The sequence below is a fragment of the Pelodiscus sinensis genome, chromosome 3 (assembly GCF_052426305.1).
Source record: "Pelodiscus sinensis isolate ZL-2025 chromosome 3, ASM5242630v1, whole genome shotgun sequence".
In the NCBI taxonomy this organism is placed as follows: Eukaryota; Metazoa; Chordata; order Testudines; family Trionychidae; genus Pelodiscus; species Pelodiscus sinensis.
In genome coordinates, this window is record NC_143054.1 from 151,841,574 (window position 1) to 151,865,764 (window position 24,191).

Below are 24,191 nucleotides of genomic sequence, written 5' to 3' on the forward strand. Positions count from 1 at the left end.
GCATGTTCAAATGGATTTGGCTTCTTGCTTTCCAAGATTTTATCTTTCTTAATGGCTACTGCAGCAATCTGTCTTTTAAAATAAAGATAAAAATTTTGAGTAAATGGTTATGCTGCATAAAAGTCAATGCAAACGTGTTACATATTGAACTTTTCTCTTTCTTTTCTTTTTTACAGTATAAACTGGTAAATTCATTAGCTGGCTACTCTCATACATTTTAGTGGGGATGCATTAGCTATCATACTCAGTCATCTGAACTGTGATTCAATCACTAACGAATTCCATTAACTCTAACTTCAGAACAGTTGTGCTTGTGATTTGAATTCCATTCAATTTAATTTAATGATATTCTTAGTTAACTTTATTACAGAACTCCGTGAGGTTTAATCTTAAGTGCTGAATGCTTCCCTCACCCAGAGGAAGAGAAGAAATTAGCATATTATCTCCAGGCTTGTTGCCACACACCCATCTCTGTTGGGACTCTCTGACTCCCACTTCAGACAAAGCTGAAGCATGCACCATGCTTGTGACTTTACAGCTTCTAGAGAAACTTATTTGTAGCATAGAGTCAACTAAGTGCTGAGGGCTTTATAATATACATGGGGATTTGCATCTTTAAAATAGTTTTTTTCTTTTATGTCCAGTTACATTAAACAAAAAACTTGCAAGACCAAGCAATTTATTTAAAATGGACATATTCCTAACTTTCTATAGATGATTTAGACTGAGACTGTAGTAGAGTTTTTTGGTGGCAGCGCCATCACTTGGAGTTGAGAGCCAGCTGCAATGAGGTGAATATTCTGGGATTTAAAAGAAGAAAGTCACTTATAAAGGGAAATGTTGTTGAATATCCTCCTAGGCTGGCTGTTGGGAGTTTCACACATAGTTAATTTGATGGAATTTTGCATCTTCCCTTCATGGATCACCTTTTTAACAGGAGAAATAAAAATGTGCAGCTCCAGTTAGTTGATACCAAAACTTCCCAGTATAAAACTAACAAGAATTTAACAACACAATATGGTGTAAATACTACAGTACCATTTTCTAGTTTTTTTTAAAGCACCACTGCTTTTACAATTTGATCAAATATATGTAAGAATAACATACACTATGGAAAAGCAAAAAAATACTGTAAAATGAAGTCGGGGATCTCCTCTCAGGCTGCTCTCATGACCAGAAACTTCCTTAGCAATTTCATGTTCTCCTTATTTCCCACATGTTTGTGTTCTAAGACAAATGACAGAAACTCCTCTCATATCACAGGCAATCCTTTTTTAGTTTATCACAGTAAAAAAGTGTATATGAAAAAAAATTATGCCATATCAGCATAAGATCCTAATTAATTTGGGAGAAATGATTGCTATCATCTTCTAAGGAGTCATCATTTTGTACAAATAAGGGGAATTGCAGACCATATAAAATTTCAGAAGTTATATTTGCTACCTGACTTTTTTCCTCAATATGTAACTCTGATTCAGTTAGTAATTTAAAATTCCTTTGTGTCTTAATAGCAATTTATAACATTTGAAGTTTGAACAATGTTTTTTAATATTAGGAACTGTAATGCACCAAATTATCACTCCCTTCACATCAATTTGTCTAATTGTCCAGAAGACTACATTTGAGCAAACTCACAAAAGCCAGTAATGTCATTTCATCATTTTTAATGGCTGTAACTTCATTTTAAACATATTAGTGGATCTTAAAATTAAAATTTGTCTTGCCAAAGCAAGCATATTTTATATCTCATTAATTGTGGCTGCTAGATTCACACTTGCAAGTGATATTTTCCCTGCCTATCCTGGCAATTAAATGTCTGTCATTAAATTACAACATTCTATATTAAGGTTTTCTTCCTGGTGTTGCTGATATGTAATTTCAACTCACAACTCAGTTTTATGAAGGTACTAGTTTGCATATATAATAAGTAAAAACATAAAGATGTTATAAAGGCCAAAAAGTGTAACTGGGTTTAAAAAAAAGAATTAGGTAAGTTCATGGAGGATAATCAGTAATGATTAACTAATATTATCAGGGATTCAACACCATGTTCCAGGTATTAAACCACCTATTACTAGAAGCTGTGAATGGATGACAAGAAATGGATCTTTCAATAATTGCTGTGTTCCATTAATTCCCTCTGAAGCATCTGGCACCTGCCATTATTGGAGGACAAGATACTGGGCTGGATGGTTAAGCATAAGAATAAACTGCCTACGGAGGTTGTGGAATCTCCATCATTGGAGATTTTTAAGAGCAGGTTAGACAAACATCTGTCAGGGATGGTCTAAATGATGCTTAGTCCTGCCATGAGTCCAGGGGACTGGACTTGATGACTTCTCAAGGTTCCTTCCAGTTCTGATCTGGCTCAGTATGGCTATTCTTATGTTCTTATTTCTTTGACACTTCTTTTTGTCATCAATGAAATCAGTGGAACTACAGAATGTTACTGAAATCAGAATTTTCTTGTATTTTTGGCAGCTCATAAATGGTTAAATACAAAATCTTGGTATCCAGGGTTTTGCACCAACAGTTCTGATACACAGAAAGTTTTTATCTGTTATATATAGTATTAAAAAGGCAAGGATAAAGGATTAAAAAACAAAGGTGGTGGTATGGTAGAAGTCTACTAGGGTATGTCTACACTACCACCCTAGTTCGAACTAGGGTAGTTAATGTAGGTAACTGGAGTTGCAAATGAAGCCTGGGATTTGAATTTCCTAGGCTTCATTTGCATATTGCCGGGCTCCACCATTTTTAAATGTCCGCTAGTTCGGATTCCGTGCCCGCGGCTACACGCGGCACGAACTAGGTAGTTCAGATTAGGCTTCCTATTCCGAACTACCGTTACTCCTTGTGGAATGCGGTGTACCGGTAGTTCAGAATAGGAAGCCTAATCCGAACTACCTAGTCAGTGCCATGTGTAGCCGCGGATACGGAGTCCGAACTAGCGGACATTTAAAAATGGCGGCACCCGGCAATATGCAAATGAAGCCCGGGAAATTCAAATCCCAGGCTTCATTTGCAACTCCGGTTGCCTACATTAACCACCCTAGTTTGAACTAGGGTTGTAGTGTAGACATACCCCTACAGACCACCTAATCAGGAAGGAGAGGTGGATGAGTCTTTTTTAAACTACTACAAAATTATACAAAGCATAGGACAAATTATTTTGTCAGAAGTTGAGCATAATTATGTGGGTTCATTTTTATAATTATTATAATCTGGAGCAGTTATTGAGCTACGCTTATCCTTTGTGTCCTATGTGGGACTGGAATATATATTCTTTATGATGGCCTCACTGGGACCATTTCACATATTTTTCTCTCCTTTTTAATAAAATGAGGAAGGTGGCTGGTCTTGGCACTTGGATTAAAGAGATCTGATTTCTGTCAGAGTCAGAGACTTGCTCTGTGAGCAGTTTAGTTGGTCTCTCTGTGCCTTGGTTTCCTCATTTGTAAAATGGAGGCGATATTGCCTTCTTTCCCGGGTGTGGGGAGGATGAAATCATTGTTTGTGAGATGCTGAGGTTAGTACAATGATGAGGACACTGAATGTATATAGATAGATTAAAAACCTTTGGTCAGTTTATTTCTGATTGCTTCCACAAACACTCCTTGCCCTCCGCCACTCCTTCCCCCCGCCTCCGATCTTGAAATATTACGTACTTCTCCATTAAACTTGGATCACCCATGAAAGCTTACATAATTAGAGTTTGGAGCATAGGTAGGAGAATCAGCAATGCTTACAAATAAGTTTGTCAGAAGTTGAGCACAATTACGGGGGCTCATTTTTATAATTATTATAACCCAGGAGCAGTTATTGAGCTACACTTATCCATAGTGTAATGTCACAGATTTTAGTGCTTTCATACCAGGAATGAATTTAGCCCATTATGTCTTGTTCCATGGTTCTCTTTTTTAATTTGCTGCCTATTCTTACTTGCACTTGTGTGAAAAACTGAGCTGGAAAAAAATATTTTAAAAAACCCTTAAAAATATAGATTTTTTAAAATGAGTGTTTTGGCAAAAGGAGAACATCAGATAAAATTTTGTGTGTTCCAATACAAAGCACACTTTATTTTTAACTTTATTGTCTTTCAGGGGGATCAGACATTGAATACCTTGATTTCTACAAGCCAGTGGTATGGTTTTGGATCCTTGTAGGACTTGCTTATTTTGCTGCTGTCCTTAGCATGATTGGAGACTGGCTAAGAGTCATATCAAAAAAGACAAAAGAAGAGGTAAGAGTGTCCTGCTTCTAAAAGAGAAACATGCTTCTTCATTTATATTTGGAATAGAGGATGGGCAAACTTATAGTAAATGTTTGCTTTTTAGGGCATGAATCAGTTTCCGGTATCTGAAGTAGAGCAATAGCTTATGTCATTATACAATTCATTTGTACTAGTCTTGATGAATATATATTGATTTTATGTCACTATATATAAACTCAGGTAAACATAGATAGCAATTAAAGGAAAATGTGTGCAGTACAAAAGTACACATATCTGGCTGGAAGGAAATGTCTCATTTTATAGGAACCATTTTTGATAGTTAAGCCATGTGCTTAGTGTTTTGGATAATAACATTTTCCTGATTTTATTTTTGCTATAGGATACAGATAGGTAAAACAAAACAGAAAATCAAATGTACCAATACATAGTCATATTAAACAGTAAAAAATGTGTGGACTTGTTTAGTAATACATTAATTTGTCTTATGTTACTTGTCATACAGTACACTGCACCGAAGGCTTGGACCATTAAAACATGTTCAGAAGTGCTTTACAATAGTCTTGTTCAATTACATACATATTAATTTACAGTTAGATATGTTGGCTTAAGTTCAGATGTACTTTTTCATGTAAATCTGTTTGTCATTCCAATGATGATAAAGTAGTTTAATTAAAATGTAATTGTTTAGCCAAATGGCTTGGTTTCAGTAGACATTTGTGGATAAGTAAAATCTCTTTTGGTTATGTTAAGTGAGAACATGCTTGATTACAAAGCTTTATACAGAAATTCAACAGTTAAGAAAAATATGTTGTTTAGAAGCAAGATATTTATTCCATCTGATCTAGGTTCATGTCATTTGCAAATAGTTCAGCTGCTGTAATCAAAAGCAATGCAAGTATTGTTTTCAGTGACAATACAGTGATTGTGAATTGCATTGCTGTATCTAGCACTGTCATGTGTTGTCTATGGTTAGTGGTATTATTCATGTGGCTGATTGTGAAGGGTTTATATAAGTGCATTTTTAGTGTGAATTCATAATCACTTATTCTAAGAAAGGAACTGGCATCTAATTAATGGGAGAGTATTTATCTAAAGTCCTCTTTTAGAAGACAATATGTATATTAATTTTACAGTAGTTAAAGAAGGTAGTTGATCAACTTGGTCCTATTCCTGCAAACTCTAAGGATGTTTGTAACCTTTTGTCCATCTGATGTCAATGACACTACACACACGAATATTTGCATGCACAACATATTGGACAGTGTGCAGGTTTGGAACCCTGTTCTCTGGACAAGTGGTGAAGGAATCCATGATGCCCACTCACACTGGCTGCTGATAAATAAGATGGTTACTTTAAATCTTGCTTTTACATTCCTTAGTAATCCAAGTATAGGACATGATGAGGCTTCTATTTGGGGAGGCTCACATGCAAGTGCTGGAAGAGAGTGTGCAAGAGGGAGTTCAGTGGTGGAGCCTTGGGGAAAAAGGCAGGTGGAGTGTGGGCAGGGAGAGGCCTCGGGGAAACAGGTGGAGTAGGGGTGAAGCAGAGGGTGGAGAAGGTGAGGCCTTGGTGAAAGAGGCACAGCAGTGGTGAGGCAGAGCATAGAAGGGTCCACAATCTGCTTACTGTTCTCCCCCCTTCTATTAAGCTTTGCTTCTGGCACTGCAAAGGTAGTGGCAGGGTGGTGCACTTCTGGAGGGGTCCTGTGCCACATCGTGGCGTTTACTTGCTGCATGGTTGGACTTTGCCTCCACTGGTCTTTTATCTACATTGCCCATGAATCTGAGCCTGACATGTTTGAGAGAAAATTTCTTTCCCTATGTTACGCTGAGGCAATTTCAGTCAGCTAAGTCATTTTTTAATTCAACATGTACCATTTTTGGACTATTTTCTTTCATCTAGTTTAAGAAAAAAAGTTGATCTCTGTGGGCATGTGTAATGGATAGGAGGAGTGCTGGCCAGCACCCAGTGACAAAGGGGTTAATCTTAGGTAGCTAGCAAGGGGGTTGGCAGGAAGCCAGGAGAACCAATAGGAATGAAGTACTGAAATTTGAAATTTATAATATACCTTGCCTTGTCTTCTTTGTGTGGGAGAGTTAAACCAGGAGTTGAGAGACACAGAATGATTTAAACCCAGGCAGGACTACCATTCCTCCAAGGAATTTGGGTCATGAAAGTGGAATGAACAATGAGAAGATTGTGAGTAAGTAAAGGGAAAAAAGTGAATCTAGTCACAATCAGAGTATTTTTCTTTATTTTCTGGTTTGGTTTGAACTGCTCTGTGTGAATCTATGACTTCCCTCCGCATTTGCTATCTAAACATTGTTTCCAGAGATTTTCTCTGTGTTTTAATGTATTTTCCTTAGTTGCTCTATAACATCTAGCAACCAAGTATGCTTTATCAAGTATATCTTTTGTTTTGTAATAAAAAATCCCTTTTTTAAAGTGATTATTTGATTCTTGTATCCTGGAAGGTACAGGAGTTCTGTCTGTCTACGTGTATCTGCATGCCTCAGGCTGAGGGATCAGCTACCAGAGATTGCAGCTTGTTTTTATTTTTATTTTTTCAAGCTCTCTTGTGGCAGAGGAACTTGGGTACCCCTGGGGAAGGAAGTCCCAGTGCTTTCTTCCTGGGTTCAAGAAGAAAGGGGTTTGTTTCAGTTGGTGGTGGCAGCTTTTTTGTTTATTTCTTAGAGCCACTGTATCTATGACGCGTGGGGGGCAGGGCAGAGGGGGCGGGGGGAGAGAAGGGAGGTGGTTGTAAACAGAGCCTGAAGAGGCAAGGTTTTTAAACTCTTTGTGAGCCCCCACCTTTTGCACTCAGAGTGCCAGAGTAGGGATCAGCCTTGACACATGTATCCCAATTTTGATTACATCCTTTCTAAAGAAGTCAATTGCCCCAGAGCCCAGTGATTCAAAAGGGCCCAGGGTTCCTGGTCACCACTACAAGCCATTTAAATCACTGCTGGAACACTGTGTATGGGGGGTGGAGGACACATGAACTGAGGGCTGGTTGCCTGAGCCCCACCCCTTCTCCCTGAGGCCCCACCTTTTCTGGGTGTGCAGGGCTAGCTCCTGTCACCTTACCCAGGTCCCTGGCAATTCTGTTGGCCCATCTGCCCAGATATTCTGTGTGGAGATGGGCTCTAAGAGGGTTTCAGAAGTGCCTAAGAGGCCTTGCCTAGGGGCAAAAATCCCATTGTAAGTCAACAGAACTAGTGCTCCTAAATCTCTTTACACTATTGAAAGGTCTCCAGAAATTAACATTTACCATATCTATTGGTTTTAGTGAACATGCTTTTACTTCTGTGAAACTGCAAGGGCTTAATTTAATATTTTTGGAACATTCTGGTGCTGTGAAAGTATTGTTAGCTTGGAATTCATAAAAAGTGGGCTGGGGTCCTTGCTCTGCCAGGGATTTCCTGTGTCCCTTGGGCAAGTCACATAACCTGATTTTCCTGAACATTAATTTCTCATTACAGAGTCCTTTATCTTTTTGTCCTTCAGTTTCCCATCTGCAGAATGGAGATAAAAAAGCTCCCTTTTGTAAACCCTTTTGTTTTCTCTTTTCAGCTATGTCTACACTGGAAGCTGGGGACGTGATTCCCAGTTTGTTTAGACATGTCTGTGTCAGCTCTCTTTGAGCGGTCATGCTCAAAATAATACTGTAAGCAAGGGAGCAGGAGCAGCCCAGCACCTCTGGTTAGCTGCCCAAGTATATGCCTGGGTGTCTGAGTGGGGAACATAGCTCTTCTTTGAGCCCTTTTCAACATCTTTCTTGTTATTATACTCCTTATACTCCTACTACATATTTGCCTGTTTTTACATCCAAGGATCAAATTAATCCTTTTCATTAGAGCATTGCACTGGGAGTTCATGGTTAGCTGATTTCCCTCTATGATTCCCAAATCTTTTTTGGTAACATTTTCTTAAACAATTCCCTATTATTGTTCAAATTTTTCCATTTAAATTGTTTCTTCCAGCTGATTTGGCTTATAATTGTTTTCCAGTTTGGGAAATTGGCCCTTTAAAAGCACCAAGTACATATACTACTGCTGTAGGCTTTATTGTGTATGCACATTACAAATATAATCCAGTCTTGATTACTTGCACCTAAGCAACCACTGATTATTATTCTTTTGTAGTTCTGTGATCAAATCCCTCTTCATCTGACAAGATGAGGTCTAATAAAGAATTTGTCCATATATTGGATGCAACATATTTTTACTGAGAAATTTGTCATCTATAATTTTTTAGAAATTCCAAGGCACTTTTAGGACAGGTAACATGAGATCACCTGCATATGTCACTGAGATTGAAGTTCTCCATGATAATGCCACTTTTTCCCCCTTCATGGATGCTTAAGAAGGCAGTTACTTTTTCTGGCATTTAGACACCACCAATTACCCTATTTTGTGTTTTATCAGAATATTAATCCATACAGATTCAGAATTCGCGTGCTATTCCCACATCCCTTTTGCCCATTCATACCTTCCTAAATGGGTTATAATATATGATTTTAAGATTCCAATCATGTGACACTTCATACCAGGTTTCAGTAATACCGACTTAGTCAAATTTATACTCATAAATGAGCAATTCTGTTTCTTCTTGTTTAGGACTTTGGCTCCTAATATTGATGCATAGTCAATTCAAGAATTTCTTCTCCATGTCCCTTGGTGCCTTCATTAAAATTATATTCCTTACATCTTGATTTTGTCCTAAATGGGTGCTTCTTTGTTTCCCTTTCCCTTTTGCTATTGGGAACAATGTGGAACACCCACTTGACTTTTTGTCATCTGGGCCTCTCCAGAAAGTTCTGCACCAGAGAAGGCCAGAGCAGATTCTGAATGAACCCCGAGTATTGTATTTGTTTGGCTTTTGGACAGAATTTGGATCCAAGTTCACCTCTGGTCTATTCTTGGTTTTCACTATGAAGATTCTGATGGAGGTCACTGATTAGAACTCAGATACCACAATGATCAGTAGAAAGTCCTAAATAGCAGCATAATCATTTATTACCAGTTGGGGGCATTTCACTCCCAGATGCTGGAGGAATTGCTCATTATGTTGTAACCCAGAAAAAATGAAATTGATTAAATTCAATGAGAGAATTTAGCAGAAAGTCTATAATGCCATAAATGATGCATGGCTAACACTGAAATAATTCAGTCTATTTAGTGGATATATTTGGATCCCCTAAAATATTCTTCTTAAAATTCAGGACAGTAGGGATTTGCTGAAGGTGTGAAGTAGAAATTGAAGAACATGGATAGTAAAACCATGCATAGCTGATGTATTCTGAGACAGGTTAAGGCTATATTAGATGTCAAAATACAAGCTATGCCTACATTTCTACTTTCATTTCCCTGTACTCCTCCACTTGCTCCTTATGCCTTCTCAATCCTCTCTCCTTTGTCTCCTACGCCCACTCTCTGCCTTACACCTTCACTCATTCTGCCTGCTTCACAGTTCTCATATACAAACTACTCATTTGCAATCCTCTGCTTTTACCCAGTAACTCTTCCTATACTATTCTCATAATCAACATTCCCCAGAGCGTCTCTCTCCTGAATTATAGTCCCATCTCATTTGTTTGTCTTTGTTAATTTGGCTTGTAAATCCTTAAGGCATTTTTGTCTTGCAGTATTAATTAAAAACAATATAAATATATAATAAGTGATTTTAAAATGATGGGCCCAAACAGCCATATCAAGGAATGAGCCCACTGAAGTCAAGGATAATTTTGAGCCAGAAAGGACTGCAGGATATGGGCCAGTCATAATAAGCTACCCCGGCCTTCTGTGCAGTATTGTATTAATCCTAACAATCCTTGCTTATTGTAAGGAAACTGTGGCCAATGGGAGTTGTGGGGATATAGCTAGGGGATGGAACAGAGTACCCAAGAACAGTCCAATGGGAGCTGTGGAAAAGGAGCTTCAGGATTTTCTGAGAGGCACTAATTTTGGCTGTATGATTCAACAAAACTACAGTGTGACTCCACTAATTTGTCTCAGTGTATAAGAGAACATTTGAAAACTGCTGAACACTTTTTTTGTCCAGTCAACCAGTTTGATAAATATTGGTTACAGGAAATTTTGATGCTGTTACATGTGTTTTATTCAACCCAGCTGAGGTAGCTGATGACAGTCCTGTGTGGTTTACGTCAACAGATGTGGTAGAATTACACAGCTATAAAAATATTACAAATACAGCAAGAAGGCCTGCAAATTGTCCATGTTTTTTGGTAGATTTATCAAGATCCTTTACTAACAAAAGTGGATATAATTGACGTAGGCAAACATACATTTATTAATACACTTCTAGCACTTCTGTAAGATGTGGTAGGGAGTGTTAGCTGTTTGGTTTCTTCGACCATGGGACTCTGTTCCGGGCGCAAGGATTGTTAGGAAGAGATGGGATCCACCTAACGAAGAGAGGAAGGAGCATCTTCGCGGGCAGGCTTGCAAACCTAGTGAGGAGGGCTTTAAACTAGGTTCGTCGGGGGATGGTGACCAAAACCCTGAGGGGAGTGGGAAAGTCGGATACCGGGAAGAAACGCAGAGAGGAAGGGGCAAGAAAGGAGGACCCATGTTTCGAATGGAGAAGATAGGACGATCAACTGGTTACCAGAAGTGTTTGTACACTAATGCGAGAAGCCTGGGCAACAAACAGGAAGAACTGGAGGCCCTGGCCCAGACCAAGAAATATGATTTAATTGGGATAACAGAGACTTGGTGGGATGACTCGCATGACTGGAGCGCTGTCATGGAAGGGTATAGACTGTTCAGGAACAACAGGCAGGGGAGAAAAGGAGGAGGAGTTGCACTATATGTAAGAGAGCACTATGATTGCTCTGAACTCCAGTATAAAGAGGGAGAAAAACCTGTAGAGAGTCTATGGGTTAAGTTTAAAGGAGCAAACAACAGCATTCATGTTGTGGTTGGTGTTTGCTACAGGCCACCGAATCAGGTGGATGAGGTAGATGAGGCTTTCTTCGGACAACTGAGCTAAGCTTCCAGATCGCAGAACCTGGTTCTCGTGGGGGACTTTAATCACCCTGACATCTGCTAGGAAACCTATATGGCAGTACACAGGCAATCCAGGAAGTTTTTGGAGAATGTTGGGGATAACTTCTTGACACAGGTGCGGAAGGATCCGACCAGGGGCCGTGTGCAGCTTGACCTTCTGCTCACAAACAGGGAGGAACTAATAGGGGAAGTGGAGGTGGGTGACAACCTGGGAAGCAGTGATCATAAGATGGTAGATTTCAGGATCCTGACCAAAGGAAGAAAAGAGAGTAGTAAAATACACACCTTGGACTTCAAAAAAGCAGATTTTGACTCCCTCCGAGATCTGATGGGCAGAATCCCCTGGGATGCTAACATGAAGGGGAAAGGAGTCCAGGACAGCTGGCAGTATTTTAAAGAAGCCTTATTGAAGGCACAGAAAGAAACCATCCTGACGCGTAGCAAGAGAGGCAAACATGGTAGGAGACTGGACTGGCTTACAGGGGAAATCCTTGGTGAACTTAAGCACAAAAAGGAAGCTTACAAAGAGTGGAAACTTGGACAAATGACCAGGGAGGAGTTTAATGGTATAGCTCGAGAATGCCGGGGGGTTATCAGGAAGGCGAAAGCGCAAATGGAATTACGACTGGCTAAGGATGTGAAGGCTAACAAGAAAGGTTTCTACAGGCATGTTAACAAGAAGAAGGTGATCAGAGAGGGTGTGCGGCCCCTAATAGATGAAGGAGGTAAACTAGTGACAGATGATGTGGGGAAAGCTGAAGTACTCAATGCTTTCTTTGCCTCTATATTCATGGACAAGGTCGGCTCCTGGACTTCTGCGCCAAGTGACGCAAGATGGGATGAAGATGGACAGCCCGTGGTGGGTAAAGAACAGGTTAGGAACTATTTAGAAAAGCTAAACGTACATAAATCCATGGGTCTGGACTTAGTGCATCCGAGGGTACTGAGGGAGTTGGCAAATGTCATTGTGGAGCCTTTGGCTATTATCTTTGAAAAGTCGTGGAGATCGGGAGAAATCCCGGATGACTGGAAAAAGGCAAATGTAGTACCCATCTTCAAAAAAGGGAAGAAGGACGATCCAGGGAACTATAGGCCGGTCAGTCTTACCTCGGTTCCTGGAAAAATCATGGAAGGGATTCTTAAGGAATCCATATTGAGGCACTTGGATGAGAGGAAAGTGATTAGTAATAGTCAGCATGGATTCACAAAGGGCAAGTCGTGCCTGACCAATCTGATTAGCTTCTATGATGAGGTAACTGGCTCGGTGGACATGGGGAAGTCAGTGGATGTTATATACCTTGACTTTAGCAAGGCTTTTGATACGGTCTCCCACAATATTCTTGCCAGCAAGTTAAGGGATTGTGGATTGGATAAATGGATGGTAAGATGGATAGAAAGATGGCTAGAAGGCCGGGCCCAGTGGGTAGTGATCAATGGCTCGATGTCAGGATGGCGGTCGGTTTCTAGCGGAGTGCCCCAAGGTTCGGTTCTAGGACCGGTTTTGTTCAATATCTTTATTAATGATCTGGATGAGGGCATGGATTGCACCCTCAGCAAGTTTGCGGATGACACTAAGCTGGGGAGAGAGGTAGATACGCTTAAGGGAAGAGATAGGGTACAGAATGATTTAGACAAATTGGAGGATTAGGCCACAAGAAATCTGATGAGGTTCAACAAGGACAAGTGTATAGTCCTGCACTTGGGACGGAAGAATCCCAAGCATAGTTACAAGCTGGGGACCAACCGGTTAAGTAGTAGTTCTGCAGAAAAGGACCTGGGGGTTACAGTGGATGAGAAGCTGGATATGAGTCAACAGTGTGCCCTTGTAGCCAAGAAGGCTAATGGCATATTAGGTTGCATTAAGAGGAGCATTGCCAGCAGATCCAGAGATGTCATCATTCCCCTTTATTTGGCTTTGGTGAGGCCGCATCTGGAGTATTGTGTCCAGTTCTGGGCTCCCCACTACAAAAAGGATGTGGACGCATTGGAGAGGGTCCAGCGGAGGGCAACCAAAATGACTAGGGGGCTGGAGCATATGACTTATGAGGAGAGGCTGAGGGACTTGGGTCTGTTTAGTCTGCAGAAGCGAAGAGTGAGGGGGGATTTGATAGCAGCCTTCAACTTCCTGAAGGGAGGTTCCAAAGAGGATGGAGAGAGGCTGTTCTCAGTAGCGACAGATGGCAGAACAAGGAGCAATGGTCTCAAGTTGTGGTGGGAGAGGTCCAGGTTGGATATTAGGAAAAACTATTTCACTAGGAGGGTGGTGAAGCACTGGAATGGGTTACCTAGGGAAGTAGTGGAGTCTCCATCCCTAGAGGTGTTTAAGTCTCGGCTTGACAAAGCCCTGGCCGGGTTGATTTAGTTGGAATTGGTCCTGCCTAGAGCAGGGGGCTGGACTTGATGACCTTCTGAGGTCTCTTCCAGTTCTATGATTCTATGATTCTATGTACAAGGAAAATATAAGTACTAATAGCATTATCAGCTTATCATGCTTTTTATTTTCTTATTGCTCAAGGACTACAGGACTACCTTTCTAAAGTAGACAATTCCATTTGCTTTGTCCCTGTTCACTAATCAATAGCAAAATTCCTGACATTTTAATAGTAATCATGAACAGATCAGTTTTATTATTAACTCTTAACGTAAGACTCTTACGTTAACTTTTAATGTAAGAATAAGTGTCCTTTAAAGTACACTTGTGGAATAGTGTCTGAATCCCTGTTTAACCTGCTGGAATCTGGTATGGCAGCACAAAGTAGTCAGAAGTAAGAAATTGTCCCCTTTTCCCATGACTGTCTTTAGGTGTAGAAGAACAAATGCTTGCAATCAGGCACACTGACGAGCAGAGGGAGAGGCAGTTGGCCTGGTCACCAATGATTCAAAAGGGCCCGGGGCTCTAGCCACCCTCATTGCTATCACGGGAGCAGTGGCAACTGGCGCCCCAGGTCCTTAAATTGCTGTGGAAGGACTGCATGGCGTGCTCCGGGTGGCTCTGAGGACTGAAGAGTGGGTTGTAACGTGCCCCACCAAATGGGAGAATAACCTTTTGAGAGCAGAGGGGCTGAGAGCTTCAATGTGCCCCCAGGCAAGGTGTGGGGAGGCCCTGGCTCCATACCTCCTGAAGAGGCGGGGCCTTGGGAGGAAAGGGGCTGCGTAACTAGTCTTCAATGCTACCTGGACCGTGGCGCTATCAGCCTCAGAACTGCAGGGCAGCACTAGTGGCCAGGAGCCACTTTGAATCACTGGGCCCCACGTAACTGCCCCCTTTCTCTACTTTGTCAGTGGGCCTGCAGTCCAGGCAACTGAGAGTAATTGATAGGTTCTAATTTGATCCAGGGACCAGTCCAGCCTCAGGGATCAGAGTGTATTTAAGTTTTATAAAGCATCTATTTCCTCCTGCCAACCTCCTATGCCAAGGGTGGGGAACCTTTTTTGGGTTAGGGACCACTGACCCACAGAAAAATCAGTTTGGGGTGGGGGGAGCACACAAGTGAGAAGCAAAACAAAATACAAACAAACCCTAAACAAACTTCTTTGACATGGCCCCTGACTGGGAAGGAGAAAGACACTCCCCACATTTCTCTCGCATACCAGACCCTAGGGAGGGCCAGGTTAGTAGGTTGTGTGTACTCCAGCCCCACGGCAGGTGGGTGGGGGGCTGATGCATCAGCATGGGCTCCTCAATGCTGGGAGAGGAACCCTGAGCCTCAGGGCCACAGACCTGAGGTTCCCTACCCCTCCCCTATGCAAATCAATCATGTTTTAATATATGTCTTCGATATCAGCTTTTATATGTGGACATAACAATCCACATAACTCTATTCCTGTTGCTTTGTTGTTGTTGGGTTTTTTTTGGTGAAGTCAAGAGTTGAGTAAAAATCCTTAATTGGGGTTTAGGAGATAGTCTGTTGATAATTAATCTTATCTCAGTTCCACAGGCATATGTACCCTTTTCTTCCTTTGCTAGTGTAGCTATTTTGCTTTAATAGGATTTTACAGAAGACTTGGAGGGAATTATACACTTTCGTCTCAACAAAATAACGTTCATAATTTTTGAGATCCCATGGGTAAGTCTGTCAAGAAAGAGCAGTACCGAAATGAAAATCTATACAGTCGTATCAAGGTTACACTTGATCTAAAATAAAAATAATTGTTTGTTTTAAAAATAGAATTATTTTGATGAAATGATGTTGCATTGCCGAAGATTTTTAATTATGGGTACTCAGTAATAATTCGGTATTTTTAATATTTAAAATATGGCAGCCAACATGCCTGTCAGGAGTTCAGATGACCTGATTCCTACAGCGCACTAGAGAGTTTGAAATGGGGTGGGAAGTGAAAGACAAGCGGAGACAGAAGTGGGAGTTTCTGGAGGATAGATCTGTTGCTAGAATCAATTCACACAGCAAGGCAGACTAGTTAGAAAGACAGGGGAACATGCTGTGCACACTAATCTTAAGTAGGCGATCTGCCTCTCTGAAGTTCAGCTTTGACAGAACTAGCTTTTCTCAAACTTCTTCCTCTTCATTATTCTCTAGACTTTGATTACTCTGAACTATGATTTGATCTTTTGACTATATGTTCCTTTGAAAGGCAAGATTGCAGCAGGAGTTCTCCCTTGTAGGATTTCTCTTCACTGCTGAATCGTGCTGCTCTTAAATTGCTATGTTTCCTATGAGAATACATGTCCAAGTCAAGCATTTTAATAATTTAAGCTGGGATTTTCTCAGGAGCCTCAGGGAATTAGATGCTAAAATCTTATTGCGATTCAGTGGAAGTTAAGTGTCTAGCTTCCATAGGCGCCCTTGAAAATTGCAGCCTCAGGCTTTCATGAAGCTCCAGATCAAATTGATGGGGGAATTTCTATTGATTTCAATATTATTGCATAAGATCTTTAAAGATTGGATCTAGAACTTCAGCAATGAAAAGCAGTGACTTCTCTTGGCTTTGAAATTTGAAGGTAGAATCATTATGCTTATATATAGAGCCTAGCAGTGAGAATAGGGTCCCACAGGAACTGCAGACATAACAGGAGTGGGTAAAATGTATTTTATTAACCGTGGGATTGGGTGGTAAAAAAAAAAAAAAACCCCAAACAACCCACACTGTGGTAATTTTCAGTGTTGTCTTCAAGTTGTTATTGACAAGTCCATGTCGAGTCTCAAGACACTACAGTTCAAGTCTCAAGTCAAGTCTCAAGTCTCTAAGGGTATGTCTACACTACAGCACTAATTCGAACTAATTCGAATTAGCGCATCTAGACTTAAAAACTAGTTCGAATTAGCGTTTTGCTAATTCGAACTAGTATGTCCACACTGAGTGGACCCTGAACTGAGGTTAAGGATGGCCAGAAGCAGTGCCGGCAGGGCATCAGATTAGGACTTAGAGCGTGGAACTGCTGTCTCAGGCTATCCAAGGGCTGTGCTTAAAGGGACCCAACCCCCACCCCGGACAGACAGTTCTCAGGGTTCCCCGCTTGCAAAGCAGTCCTGGCTTGGAGTGCCCTGAGTGCCCACACTCGGCACATCACAGCATTTGGCCATCAGACCAGCTGCATTTGCCGCAGGCTGCCATCTGGAGGGCGGGTCAATCAAGGAGCTTCAGGAGAGCTTCCACCCCGAGGAGCCCACAGAGCCAGCCCAGTCCTCCCCATCGGGGGCTCGTACCCCATTCCTCCCTCACCTCCTTCCACTTACTCCTCCCTAGCCCCCCTTCCTGATGTACAAAATAAAGGACACGTGTGTTCAAAAATAGAAACTCTCTTTATTTAAAAAAACTCGGGGAGACTGGGAAAAGGAGGTGGGAGGGGGAAGAGAGAGGGTGGGACAGGGGAGGGCAATATCAGGGGTTTGGAACAGGTCCCATATGAAGAGAGGCTAAAGAGACTGGGACTTCTCAGCTTAGAAAAGAGGAGACTGAGGGGGGATATGATAGAGGTCTATAAAAGCATGAGTGGTGTGGAGAGGGTGCATAAAGAAAAGTTCTTCATTAGTTCCCATAATAGAAGGACTAGAGGACACCAAATGAAATGAATGGGTAGCAGGCTTCAAACTAACAGACAGTTCTTCTTCACAAAGCAAATAGTCAACCTGTGGAACTCCTTGCTGCAGGAGGCTGTGAAGGCTAGAACTAGAACAGAGTTTAAAGAGAAGTGAAATAAGGTCATGGAGTGTGGGTCCATGGAGTGGTATTAGCCAGGGGGTAGAAATGGTGTCCCTGGCCTCTGTTTGTGGAAGGCTGGAGATGGATGGCACAAGATAAATGGCTTGGTCATTGTTTCGGTCCATCCCCTCCAGGGTCCCTAGTGTTGGCCGCTGTCGGCAGACAGGCTACTGGGCTAGATGGACCTTTGGTCTGACCCAGTACGGCCATTCTAAGCTCAGGGCTCAGGGTCGGGGGTCTCACTGGACCACCCTGATTTTCATGCACACCTGCTCCTGGGTGGCCAGGCTGGCAGCTCTCCTGCCCTAGACGGCCACTTTTCTGTGCGTAGTGCGGAGGTCGTGGATGAGGTCCACGATGTCCGCACTAGACCAGGTGGGAGCCCGCCTCTTGCGGACCTGGGCAGGCTCCCGGGAGCCGCCAGCCTGGTCCCAGGAAAAGGCGGAGGGCTGGGTGACAGCAGGTGGCTGGCTCGAGCCGTGCCAGGTGCAGGGTCTGCTGGCTGGTTGCTGGCAGACTTGCACCTGGCACGGGCACTGTAGCCAGCCCGTGCCCCTTTAAGGGCTCCGGGGCCGGGAGGGGAGCAGAAGAGTTTCCCTGGTGGTGCCCAGAGTGGCTACCAGGGAAAGCTGGGGAGGGCTAGCCTACCACTAGTTCAAATTAAGTGGCTACACAGCCCTTAATTCGAACTAGTTAATTCGAACTAGGCATTAGTCCTCGTAAAATGAGGATTACCTAGTTCAAATTAAGCGCTCCTCTCGTACGAATTAAGCTAGAACTAGCGGAGCGCTAGTGTAGCACCTATGAAAGTTTATTCGAACTAACATTTGTAGTGTACACATACCCTAAAGCAGTGGTACCCTACACGATGCCCGCGGGTGCCATTGCACCCGCAGGGCCATTTGTGTGCGCCCGCCAAGTGCTCGGGTGTTGTCTGGCTCTGGGCACGTGGTGCATGCGCTGTGCCGGAGCCGGCCCGGGCGCATGGTAAGCGCCGGCCCCGAGAGCGCCGCAAATTGGCCGCTCGTGCCCCGAGCACGTGGCACTTGGAGGGCGAGGGGTGGTCGCCGGCCCCGGGCGCACGGCGCTTAGGAGGAGCGCCAGCCCGGGCACGCAGCGCTTCGGGGGGGTGCCGCCCCCAAGCACGCGGTTATGGGGGGGGCCGCCCGCCCCCGGGCGTGCATGTGTCCCCGCCCTCTGGTGCCCGGCAGTCAAACGGCCATGCCCCCTGGCGCCCAGCAGGCGAACAGCCACGGCCCTTGGTGCCCGGCAGCCTCTAAAGGTTGGGGACCTCTGCTCTAAAGTCACTTTCGAGTCAAGTCCCAAGTCGAGTCTCAAGGCTTAATTTAAAAAATGTCAAGTCTTTATGTATTTATACAAACATATTCATAGCAGCCTTGAGCTACAGCTATGTAAAACTAGGTGCACAAAATGAAATTAAAAATAAAAAAAAGTCTTCATTAATTAACAAAGTTAATATTCAGTATTACATTTGAGAAATATTATCTTTTCCACCACATTATCACCCAGTCTGGCACGATGTAGGAGCATTACAATCCCTCCTTGGCTAAACACCCTTTCAACCAGTGCACTGCTGGCAGGAACGATAAACACATTCATAGCAGCCTTGTGCAACAATGGAAGGCTTTCCCATGACTTTTCCAGAAAGACATCACATCAATTCCATCATCTATTGGGGCTATCGTAGCAGCTAGCTCCTGATAACACCACAGCTCATCATCAAAATTTCCTAGCTGTGGTGTGGTGGTGTTAGCTGGCCTTCGATAAACGTACAGTGAGGATGCATGTTTTGATTTTTTAACTAGTGGGCTATCAGCATCAGAGTTTGAGACCTTTTCACAGCCAGTACAGCTAGAGGCAGACAAACTATGAGGATTTGAACAAAACTGCTGAAGTTGTGAAACAATTTGTGCTTTCACAGCATTAGTTTTAGCATCATCAAAACCAATTTTTTCCAGCCACCAGAAGCAAAAATTAGGGTCAAACACGGCCGCCAGAAAGTACATGAAATGACTGAAAGCCAATAGTGATTTTTCTGTGTCATCCAAAGGATTTGCTAATGGTATCAAACTAGCATTAATGCAAATGCCAATGAAGCATTTTTCAATACTGCTTCTTAAAGCTGTAACCATGTTCCTCAAGTATGTTGGAATAAATTCCAAAAGGTGATGGTATAGTCCAATTATTTATGTCACCACTGCTGTAATTGTAACATGCTGTTCACCTTGCACTTTATCTGTGGCGTCCAGAAATGGCTGGAGTAGCAACACTAGTTCTCTTAGTTGGGAATAATCCCTCTGGCTGGGTTTTAAATTATACTGGTTTTGTTCTTCAAGCATGTGTTTCAGCTTTTCTTCATCCAGGGACAAAAAAGCATTTATTTGTCTGAGAGTACTGTTCCACCTGGTGGCATTGGTTTGGGGAATACTAGCTTGAAGACCAAACCTTCTTTCAAAGGCTTCCTTGAATAGGGTACTTGTGTTAAGAAGGCGGCAGATTTTTGATACTTTTGCCTGGGCACCATATAACTTCGCCTCCTTGAAACCATCTCTGACAGTGAGTTGCAGAGTATGAGCAAAGCAACTTAGTCTCTTAATTGGAGGTCCGCTTGAGTTTACATGATGGATGACTAATGTAATGACTTCTGGGTTTAAGTCTTCCTATAATTCTTCATTTTCCAAAGTGTCATCTTGAATATCAATTTTGCTGCTCTGATTCATGGTTGTTGAATGCTATGGTGAATGCTCTACGCATGTTCGCAGCTTTGTCTGTTATAACATATCTAATTTTATCCTTGATTTTATAAGAATCACATATGTTCTCAAACACTTCTGCAATATTCTCACCAGTACACTGGCCAAGGAACCTTTCACATGACAACAATTTTGCATGAGTGCATACCTTATTATCATGTGGGCTGTTACTCCCAAAAAGCCTCTCATTCTTCTATCTGACCAGATGTCGAGCATCAATGTAATTGTGTCCACCTCAGTAAGAAGTGCCAACACATCAGTTTTCACATTATGGTACAAATTGTCCAGTTCTGTCATAACCAAAGGCCGACTTATTTCTCCTGACTGGGGATCCAACATGTGACAAAATCGCCTGAACTGCAGTTTTTCTGCTATTGAAAGTGGTAGTGAGCAACCGATTATCAGTTCCCTAACCAAGAACTGACTATTCTTCTTTGTTTGGGATGATTTATTCCATAAACATCTTGATCATCATGCTTTATAATGAAATCCGATATTTTATGCTGTGAAGCGGGATCGATCATGGTTTGTTGCAGATAGTTTTCATTCTTACTGTGCTTTCCTGGATGGGTTTTTATATGGCGCAAAAAATTGTAAGTTGTTGCAATGCCATCAGTGATTACAACCCCACAGAATTTACACTTCACTGATCGTGTTTTCTGTTTTTTTGGTCAAATCAATAAATCCAAAGTTTATGACATTTTGAGTTTTCTTGCTCATTCTTCACAGATGGATATTAACATTTTGATTATTTTAATATTTTTCTTTTTTTTCTTTTTATTCACTTTAAAATTTCAAACATGGCATATTAATGTAAAATTTCATAAACAGACATACACAATCAATAAGATTTTCCCAAATTCCAAGCCAGTAGACTATTTTTGCATTGTTGTTGTCGTATCTCTATGTTAAAACCGGAAATTGCGCCTAGATGTGTTCAAAACAACAACAAAAAATGGAACACATTCACCATGTATTGCATCGTTTCAAAAGAAAAGTAACCCGCAACAATGAAGCATATTATTGACAAGTAAACATGATATTTTTATCAATTTATTTTTTACAAATCTGAAATCTCGCATCTTCATGCATATAATAATTGTTTACTTGACTGAAGTACTTAAGGTTGCCAGGTACCCAGTATTCTACTGGACAGACCAGCATTCTCAGTATTCTTTTTCCATCTGCGCACAGGACAGAAACCTGTCACGATCGGTGCTAGGAGCCTGTGATTGTGCAGAAGCCTGGAACAAAGAACATAGGCCATACATACAGAATGGGGTGAATTATCATGGAAGAAGTGACTCTAAAAAAGATCTGGGAGTTCTGGGGCATAATCAGGTGAACATGAGTTCCCAATGTGATACTGCGGCCAAAAAGCTAATGTGATCCCAGGATGCATAAGCCAGAATCTTGAGTAGGAATAGAGAGGTTATTGTACCTCTGCATTACGCAGTGATGTGATTGCTGTTGGAATGCTGTGTTCAGTTCTGGTGTCCACAATTCAAGAAGGATGTTGTTAAACTGGAAATGGTTCTGAGAAGAGCCACTCAGAGAATAATTAAAGGGTTGGAAAACATCTACTTCGAGTAGCAAAGACAAGGTTAAAAGGTGACTTGTTTACTGTCTTGCTATCTACATGGGGAGCAAATATGGGCTTTTCAGTCCAGCCGACAAAGTTCTATGTGATCCAATGGCTGGAATTTGAAGCTAGACAAATTTAGATTGGAAATAAGGCATACATTTTTGACACTATGCAAATTCTCCATCTCTAACAAGTTCTAAACCAATATTGGATGTTTTCTAATAACATGCCCTAGGAGAAGTTTTATGCCCTGTGTTATACAGGAAATCAGGTAAGATCATTACAGTCATCCCTTGTAGCCTTGAAATCTATGAATAAAAGCAATTTATCACTGGGAGTATATTTACATAAATATGTGGTATGTTACAAGGACAGAAAATAAATGTTCATCTTAAGTGGCATAAGCTACCCCAGCCTTTCTGTGCAGTACTGTGAACAACATTACTCTTAATTATCCTTACTTGTTGTAAGAAGAACAAATGGAAAGGCTGGCAGCAGTGTTCCCTCTAAGGTCCCTAGCAGCACAGCTTTCCCAGTGATTAATCAGCCTCGCCCAGTGAGAACCTTAGGGCTCCATGCACAGAGCTCGTTGACTGGGCAGAGCTGATTAATCACCTGTGAAGCTGTGAGGCAAGGCAACTTAAAGGGACTCTTTTCAAAGAATTATCACCTGTTATGCAGCATTTTCTTAAATTTTTGCAGATGACCAAAAGAGTTGGTGAAATGGTAAATATAAATAAGGTCAGGCCAGTTCTACAAAGCAATATGGATAATGGAATAAGCTGGTCTTATTTGAATGAGCATTTTAATACATTTAAATGAAAGATCATACCTCTCAAAACACAAAGTGTAGGTTCCACTCATCTGAGAGAGGGCTATTTCTGGAAATTAGTGAATCTGCAATATACTTAGTGATCATGGTCAATAACTAGCTGACTAGGAACTGACAGTGCAACGCTGTGGTAAACAGGGCTAACACAATCCATGATTATATAAGTAGTAAAATATTGAGGAGATGGTATTAGTGAGACCATAACAGCATTAATGAGACCATGACAAAACTAGTGCCCATCTATAAAAAGGAAAATAAGAACAACCCAAGAAACTACAGACCAGTCAGTTTAACTTCTGTGCCAGGGAACATAATGGAGCAAGTAATTAAGGAATTCATCTGCAAACATCTGGAAAATAATAAAGTGATAGATAACAGCCAGTATTGATTTGTAAAGAATGAATCATGTCAAACCAATCTGATAGCTTTCTCTGATAGGATATCAAGCCTTGAGGATAAGGTAGAAGCAGTTATACCGAGACTTTAGTAAAGCATTTGATAAGGTCTTGCATGACCTTCTTATCAATAAACTAGGGAAATACAACCTAAATGGGGCTACTATAATGTGGATGTATAACTGTCTGGATAAGTTCTCAGAGAGTAGTTATTAATGGTTCACAGGCATGCTGGAAGGGCATAACAAGTAGGATCCACGGGGATCTGTTTTGGGGCCAGTTCTGTTCAATATCTTCATTAACAATTTAGATGGTAGCATAGAGAGTATGCTTACTAAGTTTTCAGATGACACCCAACTGGGAGGAGTTGAAAGTGCTTTGGAAGATAGGGTCATAGAAGTTTAATAGAAGTTTAATAAGGACAAATACAAAGTACTCCACTTAGGAAGGAACAGTCAGTTTCACACATACAGACTGGCACCCTGAGTGCTGGTACTTCCCGTCCCGCCCCTCCAATACAGGACTGAAGCCCCGTGTGCCAGCAACTCCCTTCCCCAGGGCTGTATCTCCCCTCCCTCTCTGTGTGGGCCACCAGACTCTTACTACATTTAAAAGGAAGAGATGCAGCAGCAGAATAAACTGATTCTCAGCTTGTGTCCAGTCACCTGCTGTGCCTCTGCCTTTTAAAGCAGAGGTGCAGTATCTAGGACTGGGCATGGCCCAGACAGCTGATTCCTGGCTCATGCCTGGTCCCCCGCTGTGCCTCTGCCCCCCCCTCACGGAGACAGTGCTGGGGGGAACTGGCTTTTAAGCCCAGCACAAGCTCCTGCTCCCCCCTGTGATAGTGTCAGTAAAGGGGGAAAGTGACTAGCTGAATAGTTACTCGATTACCCAGTACTGTTATCAGGTAGTCGAGTAACTATTCAACTAGTCGCTTACATCCCTAATTTGAAGTATTACTGTTAAAAATGAAACAGGGTACACAATAGAGAACCTGTTTTTCCATGCTCCAGCAGAGCCGGTCTCTTGTATACATCTCTCCATTTGGAAGAGTTTTTGTCAGCAGAAGAGTGGGAAAAGCACGATTTTCAGCATCTTTCGGTATATTACTGGGAAGCTGAGAAACAACTGCATTTGGGCAACATTGTTCTTATGTTCTTATCAAGAAGTCTAATAT

At 41.9% G+C, this 24,191-nt stretch overlaps 1 protein-coding gene across 1 annotated transcript in view; it reads left to right on the forward strand.

The window, feature by feature from the left end:
- Positions 1–24,191, forward strand: part of KCNK2 (potassium two pore domain channel subfamily K member 2) — a 146,127-nt gene that overhangs the window by 104,184 nt on the left and 17,752 nt on the right. Inside the window, exon 6 of the mRNA XM_006137350.5 lies at positions 4,104–4,243. Within this exon, the coding sequence (XP_006137412.1) occupies positions 4,104–4,243 (140 nt within the window). The remainder of the gene's footprint in view (positions 1–4,103; positions 4,244–24,191) is intronic.